The sequence below is a fragment of the Sphaeramia orbicularis genome, chromosome 1, assembly GCF_902148855.1.
Source record: "Sphaeramia orbicularis chromosome 1, fSphaOr1.1, whole genome shotgun sequence".
NCBI lineage: Eukaryota > Metazoa > Chordata > Actinopteri > Kurtiformes > Apogonidae > Sphaeramia > Sphaeramia orbicularis.
Genome location: NC_043957.1, coordinates 15,907,594 through 15,921,649, shown reverse-complemented (window position 1 = coordinate 15,921,649; position 14,056 = coordinate 15,907,594). Strand labels below are relative to the sequence as shown.

The following is a 14,056-nucleotide window of genomic DNA, read 5'->3' as shown; positions in this document are numbered from 1 at the left end:
GACTCAACCTCCACCAGACGACGAAGTTTAACCCGACAGGACGCAGTGTTTGTTCATGGACAGAGCGCCGGCCTCCCTCCGTCTGTACCAGCCTCTCCGATCGCAGGAGGCCTCCACGCCGCCACACAATCCTCCATTCACTGTCCCACACAGACGCACACTGTCAAAGACGCCAACGGACGCCGCCACACAGCCGCGGACACACGCCCACGCGCATCGGTGTGGACGAGGACGTTAAGAAAACACCGGACGTGTTTAATACTGAGATTAGAGGCTGGAGGCATCAGAGTTTTACTGTTGATCTGATGATTTTAAAGACTTTCTTTAGTTCAGGGGTTACACAGAACCCAACACAACAATGGAAGAAGAACTTAAAACTGTGATGAAGGTTATGTATCCTGTTCTAAACCTCTGGTCCCCTGTTGGTATCAGATGAACTCGACTAGGTTTGGGTTCCAGCATCTGAACATTACAAAAACACATCAAGAGCTGCAGCTGTTGGTTATTCTTGTAATCGATTAACCCAGTGTTTTTCAACCTTGGGGTTGGGACCCTACGTGGGGTCACGTGGAATTCAAATGGGGTCACCTGAGATTTCTAGTAATTGATAAAAAAAAAAAACAACTTACTAATAAAAAATACATGGTGAGTTGAGAGAGAGAATCACAATGCATAAAAGACAAACTGTGAAGCTGAAACTGAAGCCCTGTGGTTCTGTTTATCTTTCAAATGTTCATTGTGGTCGGTTTCAGATGCTGCAGCTCTTTCATAATTCATAGTTTGAGTTATTGTTTGTTCAGTATTAATTGTCAGCCTTGTAAATACAAGCTGGACTGACTGTACATATCCTGACCAAGGAAAATCAAATTCTCACTTTGTGCAGTAATCTCAACCTGGCTTTTCTGCCTCCGTCCATAATAATATAAATTATATAGACTAAATGTCATCTAAAATTAACGTTTATTTGCAACATAGTACAGCAAACTATTACACGATCAAAAACAAATTAATTTTAGCAGAAAAATGTCTGGTGTTGCCAGAAATTTGTGATTGTTAAAATGGGGTCATGAGCTAAAACAGGTTGGAAACCACTGGATTAATCTATCGATTGTTTCTTTGATTACACATTTATTTGAACAGGCGAAAAAAATAGCAAAATGTGAAATGTGAAAAAGATAAACAACTTCATTCCAGAACCAGCTGAAACAAAAAGTATATACTGTAATTTCCGGTCTATAAGCTGCTACTTTTTTCCCCACACCGTGAACCCGCAGCTCTAAAATGGTGCGGCTAATTTATGTTTTCTGGGCTAATGAAGGGATGAATCAATCAATGAAGCGATGGTGAAATATTGGAGATGGGGTGAGTGCGGCTTATAGCCAGGTGTGGCTTATAGGCCGGAAAATATGGTAAGTAAAAAGGATGTATAAAAAGTATCTATATAATGATAATATCTCTATAGGAATAACAAAAACAATGACAAAAGTATAAAGTATATAGAAAAATATCTATAGATATAAACAAACAAGTCAAATGACATCTACAAACATGTGCACTGCCGGCTTCAACACATCTGTATCCAACTAAGGATAGGATGGAACTAACATAAAACAAAGCCAAATTTTAAATATTTGTGTAAAAGCTTAAAAGTTTAAAGGAGTAAGTGATGGTTCCAGTGAAGAAAAGTGAACATATAGATGTTTTCTGCCTTTTTATCCTCATCTCTTCTGAGCTACATTACATGTTTGTGTTGTTTGTGTCACAATAAGTGTCTGTGTGAAACACAACAGTGGAACCGATGTTTAGCAGCAGCAAAATTACGAAAACAAAGCTTCGATTCAGAAAAATTGTAATCGATATCATTTTAAATCGATGCGAGTCGATATGACAAAACATACATTATCACAGCAACACAACATAAACTGCTGTAACATTGTCTTGTTTGTTCGATTTTTACACAAACCTCAAGTCACTTTGTTTGGTCTGAATCTCATTTGATGACAAATGGATTATTTCGTACATGTTAGTGTTCCTTGGAGAGCACAGCAAGGTATGAAAATGTTGGTTTATTCGATTAAGACTTGGAATTTTCAGAAACGCGTGTGTGAATGATTTCAACGTTGTGGAAATGATTCAATATCATGTTATTTATTCATGTTATATGAACTTTACGCAGTGGAAATGACTTTATGAAATGTTTTTCAAATGTTTTCAATACTGTACAAGAGTACAGATTAAAGTTGCCACTTGAACATCATCATGCTGCAGTGAAACTCAATAAAAGAAACATTCGACCTCAGTCCCTTTGATCCTAGAGTGACTACACTGAAAACTTGATGCTACATCTGGACCCCCTCTCAAACCGTGGATTGTCGTCTTCATCATCTGCTGTTTATTTCTGGGTCAGTGTTATTACCTCCGCCAGGAGGTATTGTGATCAATTTGCTTTGTGCGCGTTTGTTTGTTTGTTAGCAAGATAACTCAAAAAGTCATGGATGGATTTTCATGAAATTTTCATGAAATGTTGATACTGGCACAAGGAAGAAATGATTAAATTTTGGTGGTGATGGGGGGGGGGGGGGGGGCAGATTTGTCTTGGCGGAGGTCTGTGCTCTCCGAGTGCTTTTCTTGTATTAAATCTGTGACTCTTACTAGAACAATACAACCCCAGTTTAGAAATTAGGAATAGCAATCACTTTCACTGAAAAGTAGCTGTAAATGTCAACTGCACTTCGACACAATTTATGCATTTCACAAATTCATCCTGTGGGGCTGGTTTAGGTCCCCAGGCTGTATGTTTGACACCCCTGATCTAGATTAAGAGAGATGACGATGAGAAAATTAACCCTTAGAGTAGGGGTTCCCAAACTTTTAAACTCACAACCCCCAAAATAACAGTGTCAGAGACTGGTGACCCTCACTATCCCCAAAGTGACTGAAACATGAAAAAATGTACGCATTAAATGGCGTATCCAAACATGGGCACAACACAAAAGAACTAAAGAGCCTGACAACTGTGATATGATTATATATATAACTAGAAAAGCACTTGGAGAGTGCAGACCTCCACCAAGGCAGATCATACCCCCCACCAAAATTTAATCATTTGTTCCTTGTGCCAGTATCAACATTTTCTGAAAATTTCCTGAAAATCCATCCATAACTTTTTCAGTTATGTTGCTAACTAACCAGCAAACAAACAAACAAACCCTGCCAAAAACATAACCTCCTTGGCGGAGGTAACAGTTAACTATAAGATAAAAGCAGAACAGGTCAAAGTAATCTCCATGTAACGTCTGACTGAACATTGCTGCTGTCATACTGATGAGCTGCTCAGAAGAAATCCACTGGTGCACACTGTGGTGCCGTAAAGTCATGTGTCACTTGAAAATGATAGTGTGGCATATTTGCCGCATTGCATTGTGGGTACTGGATATTTTACTCATTGTGTTCTGTTTTATGTGCAGGGGTTTAAGGGGGGGTTTGTGTTAATATTTATTTAGGTTAATGTGTCTGTTTTATAGTGTTTATTGGCTTGAATAAATGGTGACAAATCCCTAAAGAAAGGTTAAAAATAAAGAAAAAATCATTTGGGGACTGCCATAACAGTAGCACTGGGTCTTTATGGGATAATGTGACACCATTATTCAAACCTGTAGTTTGAAAAATGTCAATATCAAGCTGAAGTGATTGTGTGGTTGTTCTGAACTCTGCACTTAGAAAGTAAAAGCACCTCCTGTGCTCCTTAAGACACAGAGTAAACCTCCTATTCTCTGTTTTTGAGTGTTACAATACTGCCATAAATCTGTCATTAATCACCTCAGGGGTCACATCAAGAATCTTCTGAAAAATGTATCTTGTGACCCCTCACTTTGGGAACCCCAGCCTTAGAGGAAAGACTTCATCCTTCAGTTCTTCATAAACTTCACAATTTGAGATACATGAACTGGAAGAGCAACTGAATCTGTTGAACAAATGTCATGCAGTGAAAAGTATGAAAATGCAGGTAATGATGCACACCAGTAAAGTACAAGTACCTCAAATATGCACTAAGGTACTGCAGTAAAAGTGTTTAATGACATTCTCCAACTGCACAAACTAAAACCATGTGATCTCACACTGTATTTTATTAAAAGTCATCAGCATGAATCACCATCTTTGGGGACAAAACAGAGGCAGCAACAATAAAACCCACAGTGTGTTAAAGCCATGGAAACGTCAGCCCACATTAAAGCCTGCGTTTATCTGTCACATCAACACTGGTCATCACTGATTTTCAGTCATCATCAGGACAGATTCTGAAGTAGATTAAATCAGGACTTCAATGGGTAATATGACTCAACACATGCCAAAGTAGGCAAGTAGATTTTTAGGGAGTAATTTTAGCATTTCCACCTCCGCCTATGAGGTTATGTATCCTGTTGGAATCAGCTGAAACTGACTTGGCTCAGTTCACTACAACAACACAACATAAGACAACACATACATGTAGGGCTGCAGGATTTTGGCCAAAAATAAAATCTAGATGTTTTCCTCAAAAAACTCGATCTTTGATTTTGATGTAGATCTTTGGGTAAAACTATAAAAGACAACATAAGTCAGCATGTCATTTTTGTGAGCAGGCTGCAATGCAAGGCATTGCTCCCTCCCTCAAATCTGTGATGGTATCACATGATGGGCCCACAGAAGTGACACCAATGTAAGGCAGTGACAGGCATCAGTCACGTGTGCGTAGACCATGTAATATGAGTGATCCCCATGCGATCATATTTAAATTGGGGGATCCGTGCCAGACCAACCCAGGACCCTGGAGGGATTATATCCCCGGAGCTGGTGGATGTGTCTGGGGAGAGGGTTGTCTGGGCTCCTCTGCTGAGGCTGCGGCCCCCGTGACCTGGACCCGGATCGGAAGAAGACGGTACGGTATGGATCCATGCGAAACAATGTAAGAGGAGTGATCCCCATGCAGTTATATTTGAATTGGGGGATCCGTGCGTGAAACCACAGCTTACATTGGTATCACTACTGCGGGACCATCACAGATTTAACGTCTGTGGTCACTACACGGACTTCTGTGAAAGACCACTCTCACAGATAGGAGGAGGAGCCTACGGTAGGCCCCAGGTGCGTGGCCCGGAGGCATGAGAGAGATGAAATTGATTTGACGATATCCCTTTTTTAAAAATCGTCCTAATTAAAAAATCCGATTTTGATTTAAAATCAATTAACGGCACAGCCCTACATACATATAGGATTTTATTTTTAATGTACTAATTTATTTTAATGCAGTATTTTTTTTTTTTAATGTAGAACTTTCTTTACTTTGTAGCACTTTGAGATTCCATTGAAAGAAAAGTGCTATATAAATGTAATTATTATTATTATACGTCATCACAGCAACACAATGTAAACTGTTGTAACGACTGCAGCCACGAGCAACACAACAATAGAAGAGAAAACCTAAAACTGTGAGTGTTAAATTCTAAAATAAATCATCAGGTGAGAAAATAATTGATCAGACTCACCACCTCTGTGGTCGATTTATCAAAATACAACATGACTTAAAGATTAAATTTGACATTTTCAAGGGCTACCTATTTTGTTGCATGTCCTAACACCACGACACACATAAGTATCATCCGATCTATGATGTGGGTGATTTTATGTCATATGTAATAACGGTTTAGCTCAGTGAAAGTGAGGTCGAGCTGAAATAAGCTAAGCATCACATTATTTATACCCATTTGCATGGACGTGGTTTCATCTTCATCCCAAAGACCAAATGGACTCAGAGTCACAGCTTCACTGATGATGATCACAATAAACCCAAAGTAAAATGACAGACCAGATGAACCACCACACTTTAAAATAAGATCATCAGTTCCCATCAGTGTCCATCACCTGATACATGCACTGAACTCGACTAAAACACAACATAAACTCCTGCAGGTTAAAGTGACTCAACAGAATCACTACAAATTATCTGACAAACTCAAAAAACTAGCAGCAGGTATGCTAACAATGACCCATATTGCAACATTCTCTGTAAAACACAGTATTTATACCAAAACACCTGAAGTGACTGATAGGAGAAAGCAGAAAAGAAATTAAAGAATAACTACGAAAATAATAATAATAAAAAATTTGAAATGGGGAAAATGATTGAAATTAGCAAAAATGAAGAAAATAAAGTAGAAAATAAACCAAAAAATGAACGAAATGAAGAGACCAACAAAATGAGCAAAAGTGAATAAAATAAGGAACAAAAGGAGAGAATAATGAAGAAAATAAATGAAAATACTCCAAAAATTTAGGAAATAATCATCAAAATGAGCAAATAAACAATATATATGTGAAATCATGCTTTGTCCTACACATGGAATCAGCACTTAGGTCGTTTGGTTTCAATTCATCTAATTAAAGTATGTAAGATATTATACAAACATGTTTAAACTCTAAAGCAGATCTGTTGTAAAATATTGCAGAATAGCACAGTCAGTCCTCAGGGTTTATACTGATTTCATTTTATTACAGTATAATGATAAAGATGCTGAACAACCTTCACCGTAAATGAACGTGTTTCTGTTGATGCATTTTGCTGAACACATAGATGTGTGTGTTTGTTTAGTCTTTTCCCCATCTGTATTCATCCACCTGACCACATGGGGTCCTGACTGATGTGTGTACGTTCTGCCATGCATGTTCACTCACTGTCTGAGCAGCTGGCGTCCCTGTTTCCAGCTGAGCTGATGGCTGCTGTTTGGAGGACTGGGCAGCTCTGTGTCGTTCCCCTCGTCTGATAAAACACAGACACACATGTTACAGAATACTTTACATCCCATTGCCCCTGTCCGATCGACCACATGGAGGCGCCGTGACCACATGACTCATCTGGACAGAAGGATGTGTACTACAATGTAATTCATGTCAATGAGTATTAAAATTTCCTGCAGTTATTAAAACATCTGATTCAAACATCACATTTCAACTCTTTTAACCTGTTCCTTCCACCTAATTAGTGTTAATGTTCTCCGATTTACCAAGTTCCAAAGCTTAGAACTGAAGAACCACAAGGACAAAACTAATCTCTGAGCACGTTTACATGACCATATACATCCAATAACTGTTAATTATCAGATAATTGTAATAATCAGATCTGATACATTTACATGTACCTCAGAAATATGAAAATCGATAATTTCTTTTTCTTTCTTTTTTGAAAAAGAGATAAAAACTGACACAACAAATGAAATAATAGGGATATTTCAGAAAGCATACAAGGGGAAGAAATGCAGAACAATCTCAGCTTTATACAAAGGTTTGATGTCATGTAGAAATAGTTCGTCTTTATATCGAAGAGAAATGGGAAAAGGAGCTTGGGGAAGAAATAACTGAAGAGGAATGATCTACCATGTGTGAAACGCAGTGCACATCCACTAACTCCAGGACGTGAAGAGAGTTCAAATGGAAAAAATTTGATATGATATTTTATTACTCCTAAAATCAGGAGGGGAGTGATAGCAATCCAGTAACCATGCTGGAGATCATGCGGACTCATGGATGTAGACCAAATGCATATATTTTGGACTTGCCAAAAGATAAAACCGTATTGGGACAAAATATGGCAGACCTTAAAAAAATTAATAGTGTATGGAATACCCAAATCTTGTAAGGTACTGTACTTGGGACTTTTGACGGGTGAGGTAGCACCCAAAGCGAATCAGTACCTAATTAAAATATTGTTATCTGCAAGTAAAAAGTCTATCACAAGATTGTGATACAAACTAACACCCCCGACCATGGACCAGTGGGCGTGCACTGTGGAAGAGATTTACGTTATGGACTGACACACAAACTGAGACTGCAAGAATCACAATTTGATAACAAGTGGGAAAAATGGACAAATTATAGAAGGCAGGAAGAGGACGCCACCACCATTTATTCTACTACCACAGATCAAGGACATGATGATTCATCGCAAGGTTGAATACTCAGCAATGTATATGTGTTTCACCTTTCCACTGTAATAGTTCAAGAAAACTTTAATAGAAAATAAGTTAAAAAAAAAAAAAAAAAGAAAATTGATAATTTTTTAAATTCAATTAGCAAAATTTGAAACATTAGACCATTTCTTGACACCAAAGCTGCTAAGCTGTTCTTATACACTATGATCTTCTCACACATTGAGTACTGTTTTATAAACTGGTCACTAAATGGCATGACTACACTTAAAAGCATTGAATCTTTCTTTAAGAAAGCTATAGAATCTTTTGATAAAAAGGCTTTGTCATTTCATCACTGTGATATACTAGAGAAACAAACTTCTAAGTTTTGAGAATTGAAAAAAAATTTATGTATGCTTGTTTTTTATATAAAGTGCTTCAAAACCTTGCCCCTCCCCCACTGCATGTCTTCTTTCAAAGACTTGATAGCTGAGGTAGTACACAGGCCTCTGTACAGGGGAACTGTGTGATACCATTCAGATGCATCACTTTTGGACAAAAACGTACTGTCAATAGTAGGAGATAAACTCTGGAATAGCCTGCCCCTCCCAATAAGAGAATGTCCAACATACAACTAAAACTCACTTAAAACAGAGGCTCCTAGAAAACCACAGATGTATTCATTTTTAACTGACATACATTTCATCACCCATACACTGTCTGTTTAGTTGGATGTAAGTATAGAGGTGAATGTATAGGCTAATGCCCACGTGATCATCCTATGTCTATTTGTTTTTTGTTTATTTGTCTGTTCGTTTTGATGGTGTCTATGTCATCATTATGTGTATTTTTACATTTTTCAATTTATAGCGAATGAGTGATGTATTAATGTTGGCTGTTTTATGTCTTGTTTCTGTCACCTGCCTGCAGCTGCAGATGAAAAGTAGTTATTTTGACTAATTCTGGCATATTTACATGGGTGTATTTTTTATACAGCAATGTTCATACATGTGCATGGTCCTATTAAATAAACCAATAAATAAATAAATAAATACATAAATAAATAAAAATACACCCTGGTTTAGACAGTTCAGCCTGTTATTGGATTTCTTTCACAGTACGTACATATGTAGTGACCATAGAATCAAACTTCCTGTTACTGAGCCTGTTTACACTCACACTAAAACTCTGATCATTATCTGATTTGTGGAGTTATCAGATTATTAATGATCATGTAAAAAGTATAATCTGATGTTTTATCAAATAACAGCAGTAATCTGATTATGACAAATCAGATTAACACACCTGGATTTCTCCTCAGTACTTACAGGGGTTGGACAAAATAATGGAAACACCTTAAAAAATCAACAAAATATAATTTAATATGGTGTAGATCCGCCTTTTGCGGCAATTACAGCCTCAATTCTCTGAGGTATTGATTCATACAACTTGTGAATTGTTTCCAAAGGAATTTTAAGCCATTCTTCAGTTAGAATACCCTCCAACTCTTTTAGAGACGATGGCGGTGGAAATCGACGTCTTACTTGAATCTCTAAAACTGACCATAAATGCTCAATAATGTTGAGGTCTGGGGACTGTGCCGGCCATACGAGATGCTCAACTTCATTAGAATGTTCCTCATGCCATTCTTTAACAATTCTAGCTGCATGGATTGGGGCATTATCATCTTGAGGTGAAGGTGTTTCCATTATTTTGTCCAACCCCTGTAGATATCTCTATGCATGTAAACCCGTTAATCTGATTTATCTCATTCTTTTCCATCTGAACATGTGGAAAAACAATGAAATTATAGAAAACAAAAGTAACGTAGTCAACCGTTGTAAAAATGTTCAAATCTGTTGTGAAAACACACCTTCACTCATGTGGACAAAGAGTTTTGGAGTTGAAGTAAGTTTAATCATACATAATACAAAATAATGCATTTTCCTGAAAATTTTGTTCATTTTCTAGACTAATTTGCACCTTGTCCTGAATTAGTTTCTATTTTTCCCTGATTATTTTCTTTATTTTTGTTTATTTCCCAAATGTTTTTGTTCATTTTATCGATGATTTTGTTTGTTTTATTATTTTGTTTATGTTTATTCATTTTCTGGATTATTTTGTTTGTTTTCATAATAATTTGGTAAATTTTTTGTTCATTGTCATTCATTATAATTGTGCTCATTTTTTTTGCTCATTTTCATAATAATTTGTTAATGTTTGATTTACATTTACCAAAGTCTTAGCTTCACAAAAGTACTGGAATAAATGAATAAAATAATTGGTAAGCGTAGAAAACATGTCTAAAATGACATTTTGTAATACTGTTTTCTGATCATAAATGTTGTCTGCTATTCCATTTTCATCAAATGTCTCTAATGTGAGATAAATGAGGCTGAATAATGACTTCATATTAAAGATCAACATTCATCAGATGTGTGGACATAATATTTCCAATATTTCCATTCTGTATGTTGATTTTTTTTTTCTTGATGTCGTGCAGTAAAACAGTTGTTGTCCATCACACAGATGGGATGTCTCATTTTGGACAGGTCTATTTCTATCCTGTTTCTACCTCTATGCATAAAACTGGAAAAGGGCAGGTCTTAGTGATTCCAGAGTGCCTGTTGGTTGGTAAAAGTTGAGGGATTCAGCCCATTATGTTGCACAAGTTGATGGACAAAGGACTGGTCCAATTCTATACAGCAAGAGAAAAGGATATGTGTGTATTGATCTGTGATTGGCTCTAACTCTGTCGGCTGTCAATCACATGGGACATTAATGGAGTGTGTCACAGAAAGATGAGATTTGAACACACTTTCCTACGGCAGAAAATAACTGAAATATTAATAAAAACATAGTGAAACTGTGGTGAAAACATGCCAGTGTGTGTCATTGATCTGTTAACTCCTTCCTGTCTGAAAAAAGAGTCAGGAGAAGGAGGTATACAGGATGCATGTATATACGGGAAACGAATCATGGGATTTATGGGCTCTAACAGCGTCTTACCTGAGTCATAACTCGGAGGTTTGATTTCTCCCTGGTTCAGTTCTGTGCCATATTTCAGTTTGTGATATTTGGCTCTGAAAGTGAACACAGACACACAACTATTACTGTAAAATCTGAATAATTCATATTATTTAACCAGTAAAACCTCACACACTGCATATAAAACATTTATATTATGAACTTATATTCCATTACTTCCTGTAATAAGATAAAAATAAAAGTCTGATCTCAGAAACTAAAACACTAATAATGTACATGAATTTCACGAAAACAGCCACTGAAGAACAGTTAACGCAAACAGAAAATGCATCATCTGATATTAAAAGAATGAGACAAAGGTGGTAGGAGAAGTATTTACATCAGTTATTTTAGTAAAAGTAGTAAAATCACAGTATGAAAAGTTAAACCTTTACAGCAAAACATACTCAAAGTGTTACTGTGAACAAAAATCAGTGTTTTATTATCATATATAATGTTTTTACTGCTGTATGCATTTTAGGTTGAGTTCATCTGATTGATTTTATTGTCCTGAAGACATTGACGGAGCTGAATTTATGAAAACCTGTTTTAACAAATAAAAACACGGCTTAAAGAGATGTTCAACCCCTAAACCGTTGACCAATCAGAGCCTGTGGCAGTTGTGAGGTCATGCCACCGCCTTCACGGACACATTCCTTTAAAACCCGCTGCCATTGAAGCGTCTAGTGATTGATAAACGCGATCAGCCACTCGCTGTGAAACCGATCGTCAACCTCAGACAGCGGCTCATCCTCTTAACCAGTTATTTGTCACAGGCCGCATAATCTGGCGGAAGTGTGAGGGTTTGATTGGCAGCTCTGGAGGCAGGTTACGGGTACGTTTGGAGGCAGGTGGGCTGGGGGAACTTTAGAGCCTCCATTAACATATCAATACCATGATGTCTGTGTCTCATTTGCCCAGGTCATTGTTCTTCTTGGTAGTCCTTCTCGGTCCAGCTGGACTGGTTTAGCTCTTTTGAAAACATTTTGTCTCTTTTGAAAACGTTTCGTCTCTCTTTCAGTTCTGAACTGCAGAAGTCTCTTGGATGAGAGATGAAATGTTTTCAAAAGAGCTAAACCAGTCCAGTTGAACTGAGAACTACCAAGAAGAATCAATACCATGACTTCCACCACGTTGACTCTGACACCTTAACGGTTCGGTTTGGAAAACACGCCTCAGGTTTAGGCCCCGCCCACCAATGGAAAGACCCATCCGATAGTTTGTCATATTCAGCTGCTCTGCTCCTGAACACATTTCTACATCAGAGTTCACAACTGATTTAATATCTGAACAAACCTCCTCACCTTTGATCACCTTTACTGTAAATAAGTTTCATTTATATATTTTATATTCTATTATAATTTATCCTTTACACCACTTTAATTCTTATTCTATTTCTACCTCTTTTTTTGGAATTACATGGCATTTAGTTTCACAAAATTAGTTTTTCATGGAGTAAATGATAACTTTAGTCTTTATTTTGTTGTAAATTCAACTTTAATGACTTTAATTTGAGAGAATCTGCATTTTTCTGCAGATATTTCACTTTAATTTCAGAGAATATCAATACTTTTTAAACAGAGAGTTCCCTCTTTATCATCAAAATCCAGGTTTTTATTGTTACTTTAGTCTTTTAATTTAACTTCTCTCTGGTATTTCTAAATTTTTCCTCATAGACTGAAGAGTTTTGTTTTTCTCATAAATTTAATGACTTTATTCTCATTAATTCTGAATATTTTGTTTGTAAATCTACAAGTTTAATGTCTAGAATTTGAGTCCGCTCCCCCTAGTGGTGCATTGTAATAATCTGTGTCCATCTGAATACTCTCTGGATAATGAGTCCAACATATTTGCAGAATACTATCAAAAGAAATTCAACAGCACTTCAAGTCGACGACTGGAAATGACCAAGACTGATCTGAATACATTTTCTTGAACTTTGAGGTGGAAACACAAACCACACATATTAATAGGAATTCCAGGTAAATAAATGCCAGGAAATAAAAGTTCCTAGGAATGTTGGTGGAAAAGGGGCCACTGTAAAAAAAAACAACAAAAAAAACATACAGACCCATGTTGGCAGTGATGGTTATATTGGATGAATTTTTTATGTACTTAAACAGTTCAAATAAAACTAAAACTCCATTAATATGGTGGTCTCACATATGTAGATCTGTCCCAGGTCACCCTCCACCATCATACTGGAATACAGGTGACACATGTCTGGGTTGTTTTGTTAGTTCTAGGATGATACAACAGAGCATTTACAAAACAAAGTTGGACAAAAGATGTAATAGAAGTATTAAAATGACTTAATCCCTGAGAAAAAGCCACATAAAAACATGCATGCCTTCATCAAATCTCTGTAAAATCTGGTAATTTTCAGGGCACACTTGTGGTTTAGAGGTTGTTGTTCTTTCATGTAGTGAGGACGACTTTGTAATAAATAGGGGTGGGTATCATGGCCAGTTTCCATAATCGATTGAATCTTGGTTCATAAGCTTCTGAATCAATTAATCATGATTCGATTCAATCTGATATCAATTCGATTCAGTATAAATTGATTGATTCAGATTCATTTAGTGATACCAAAGTACAATTTTGAGCTGTAACCCGATTATTTGACTGCAGCAGCCATGCAACACATCAATACTGGTATCAATACTAATATTAGAAAGGAAATAAAAATTACATTTCAGCAGTAAATAGCAGAATCTACACTTAAATAACTGCCATGCTTCTGTAGTGGCTCAGAACGGACTGCTTTGTCATCTTCATTCTGTTTTGGCTGGTGCTTCTAGTGTTAAGGCGCATTACTATCACCCTGGGGCACCGCTACCAATTTTGCCCCCCTGAAACATGATCATGTTGGGCCCTTGGTGCAAGACAGCCACTGGAGGAGGGGAGAGGATAAGGGGGGGGGCAGCACTCTGTGATTGTTGGTTAAGAGTGGGCGGGGGGGTAGCGGTGCATCATTGCTGCTTTACTATTCCTCTAACTCCACACTCCTCCATAGGTGACAGTATCACCTATGGATGGCACCTATGGCACCTGAGCGCTACCCGGGTCAGGTACTCGCGGTCCTG

The 14,056-nt window shown here is 37.3% G+C and overlaps 1 protein-coding gene across 2 annotated transcripts in view; it reads right to left on the bottom strand.

Annotated features, from left to right (window-relative positions):
* Nucleotides 1–14,056, bottom strand: part of strn (striatin, calmodulin binding protein) — a 73,761-nt gene that overhangs the window by 26,110 nt on the left and 33,595 nt on the right. For both annotated transcript variants that reach the window (XM_030160159.1, XM_030160242.1), the window contains exons 3-4: nucleotides 10,953–11,026; nucleotides 6,712–6,796 (exon numbers count right to left, since the gene is read on the bottom strand). In XM_030160159.1, the coding sequence (XP_030016019.1) occupies nucleotides 6,712–6,796; nucleotides 10,953–11,026 (159 nt within the window). The remainder of the gene's footprint in view (nucleotides 1–6,711; nucleotides 6,797–10,952; nucleotides 11,027–14,056) is intronic.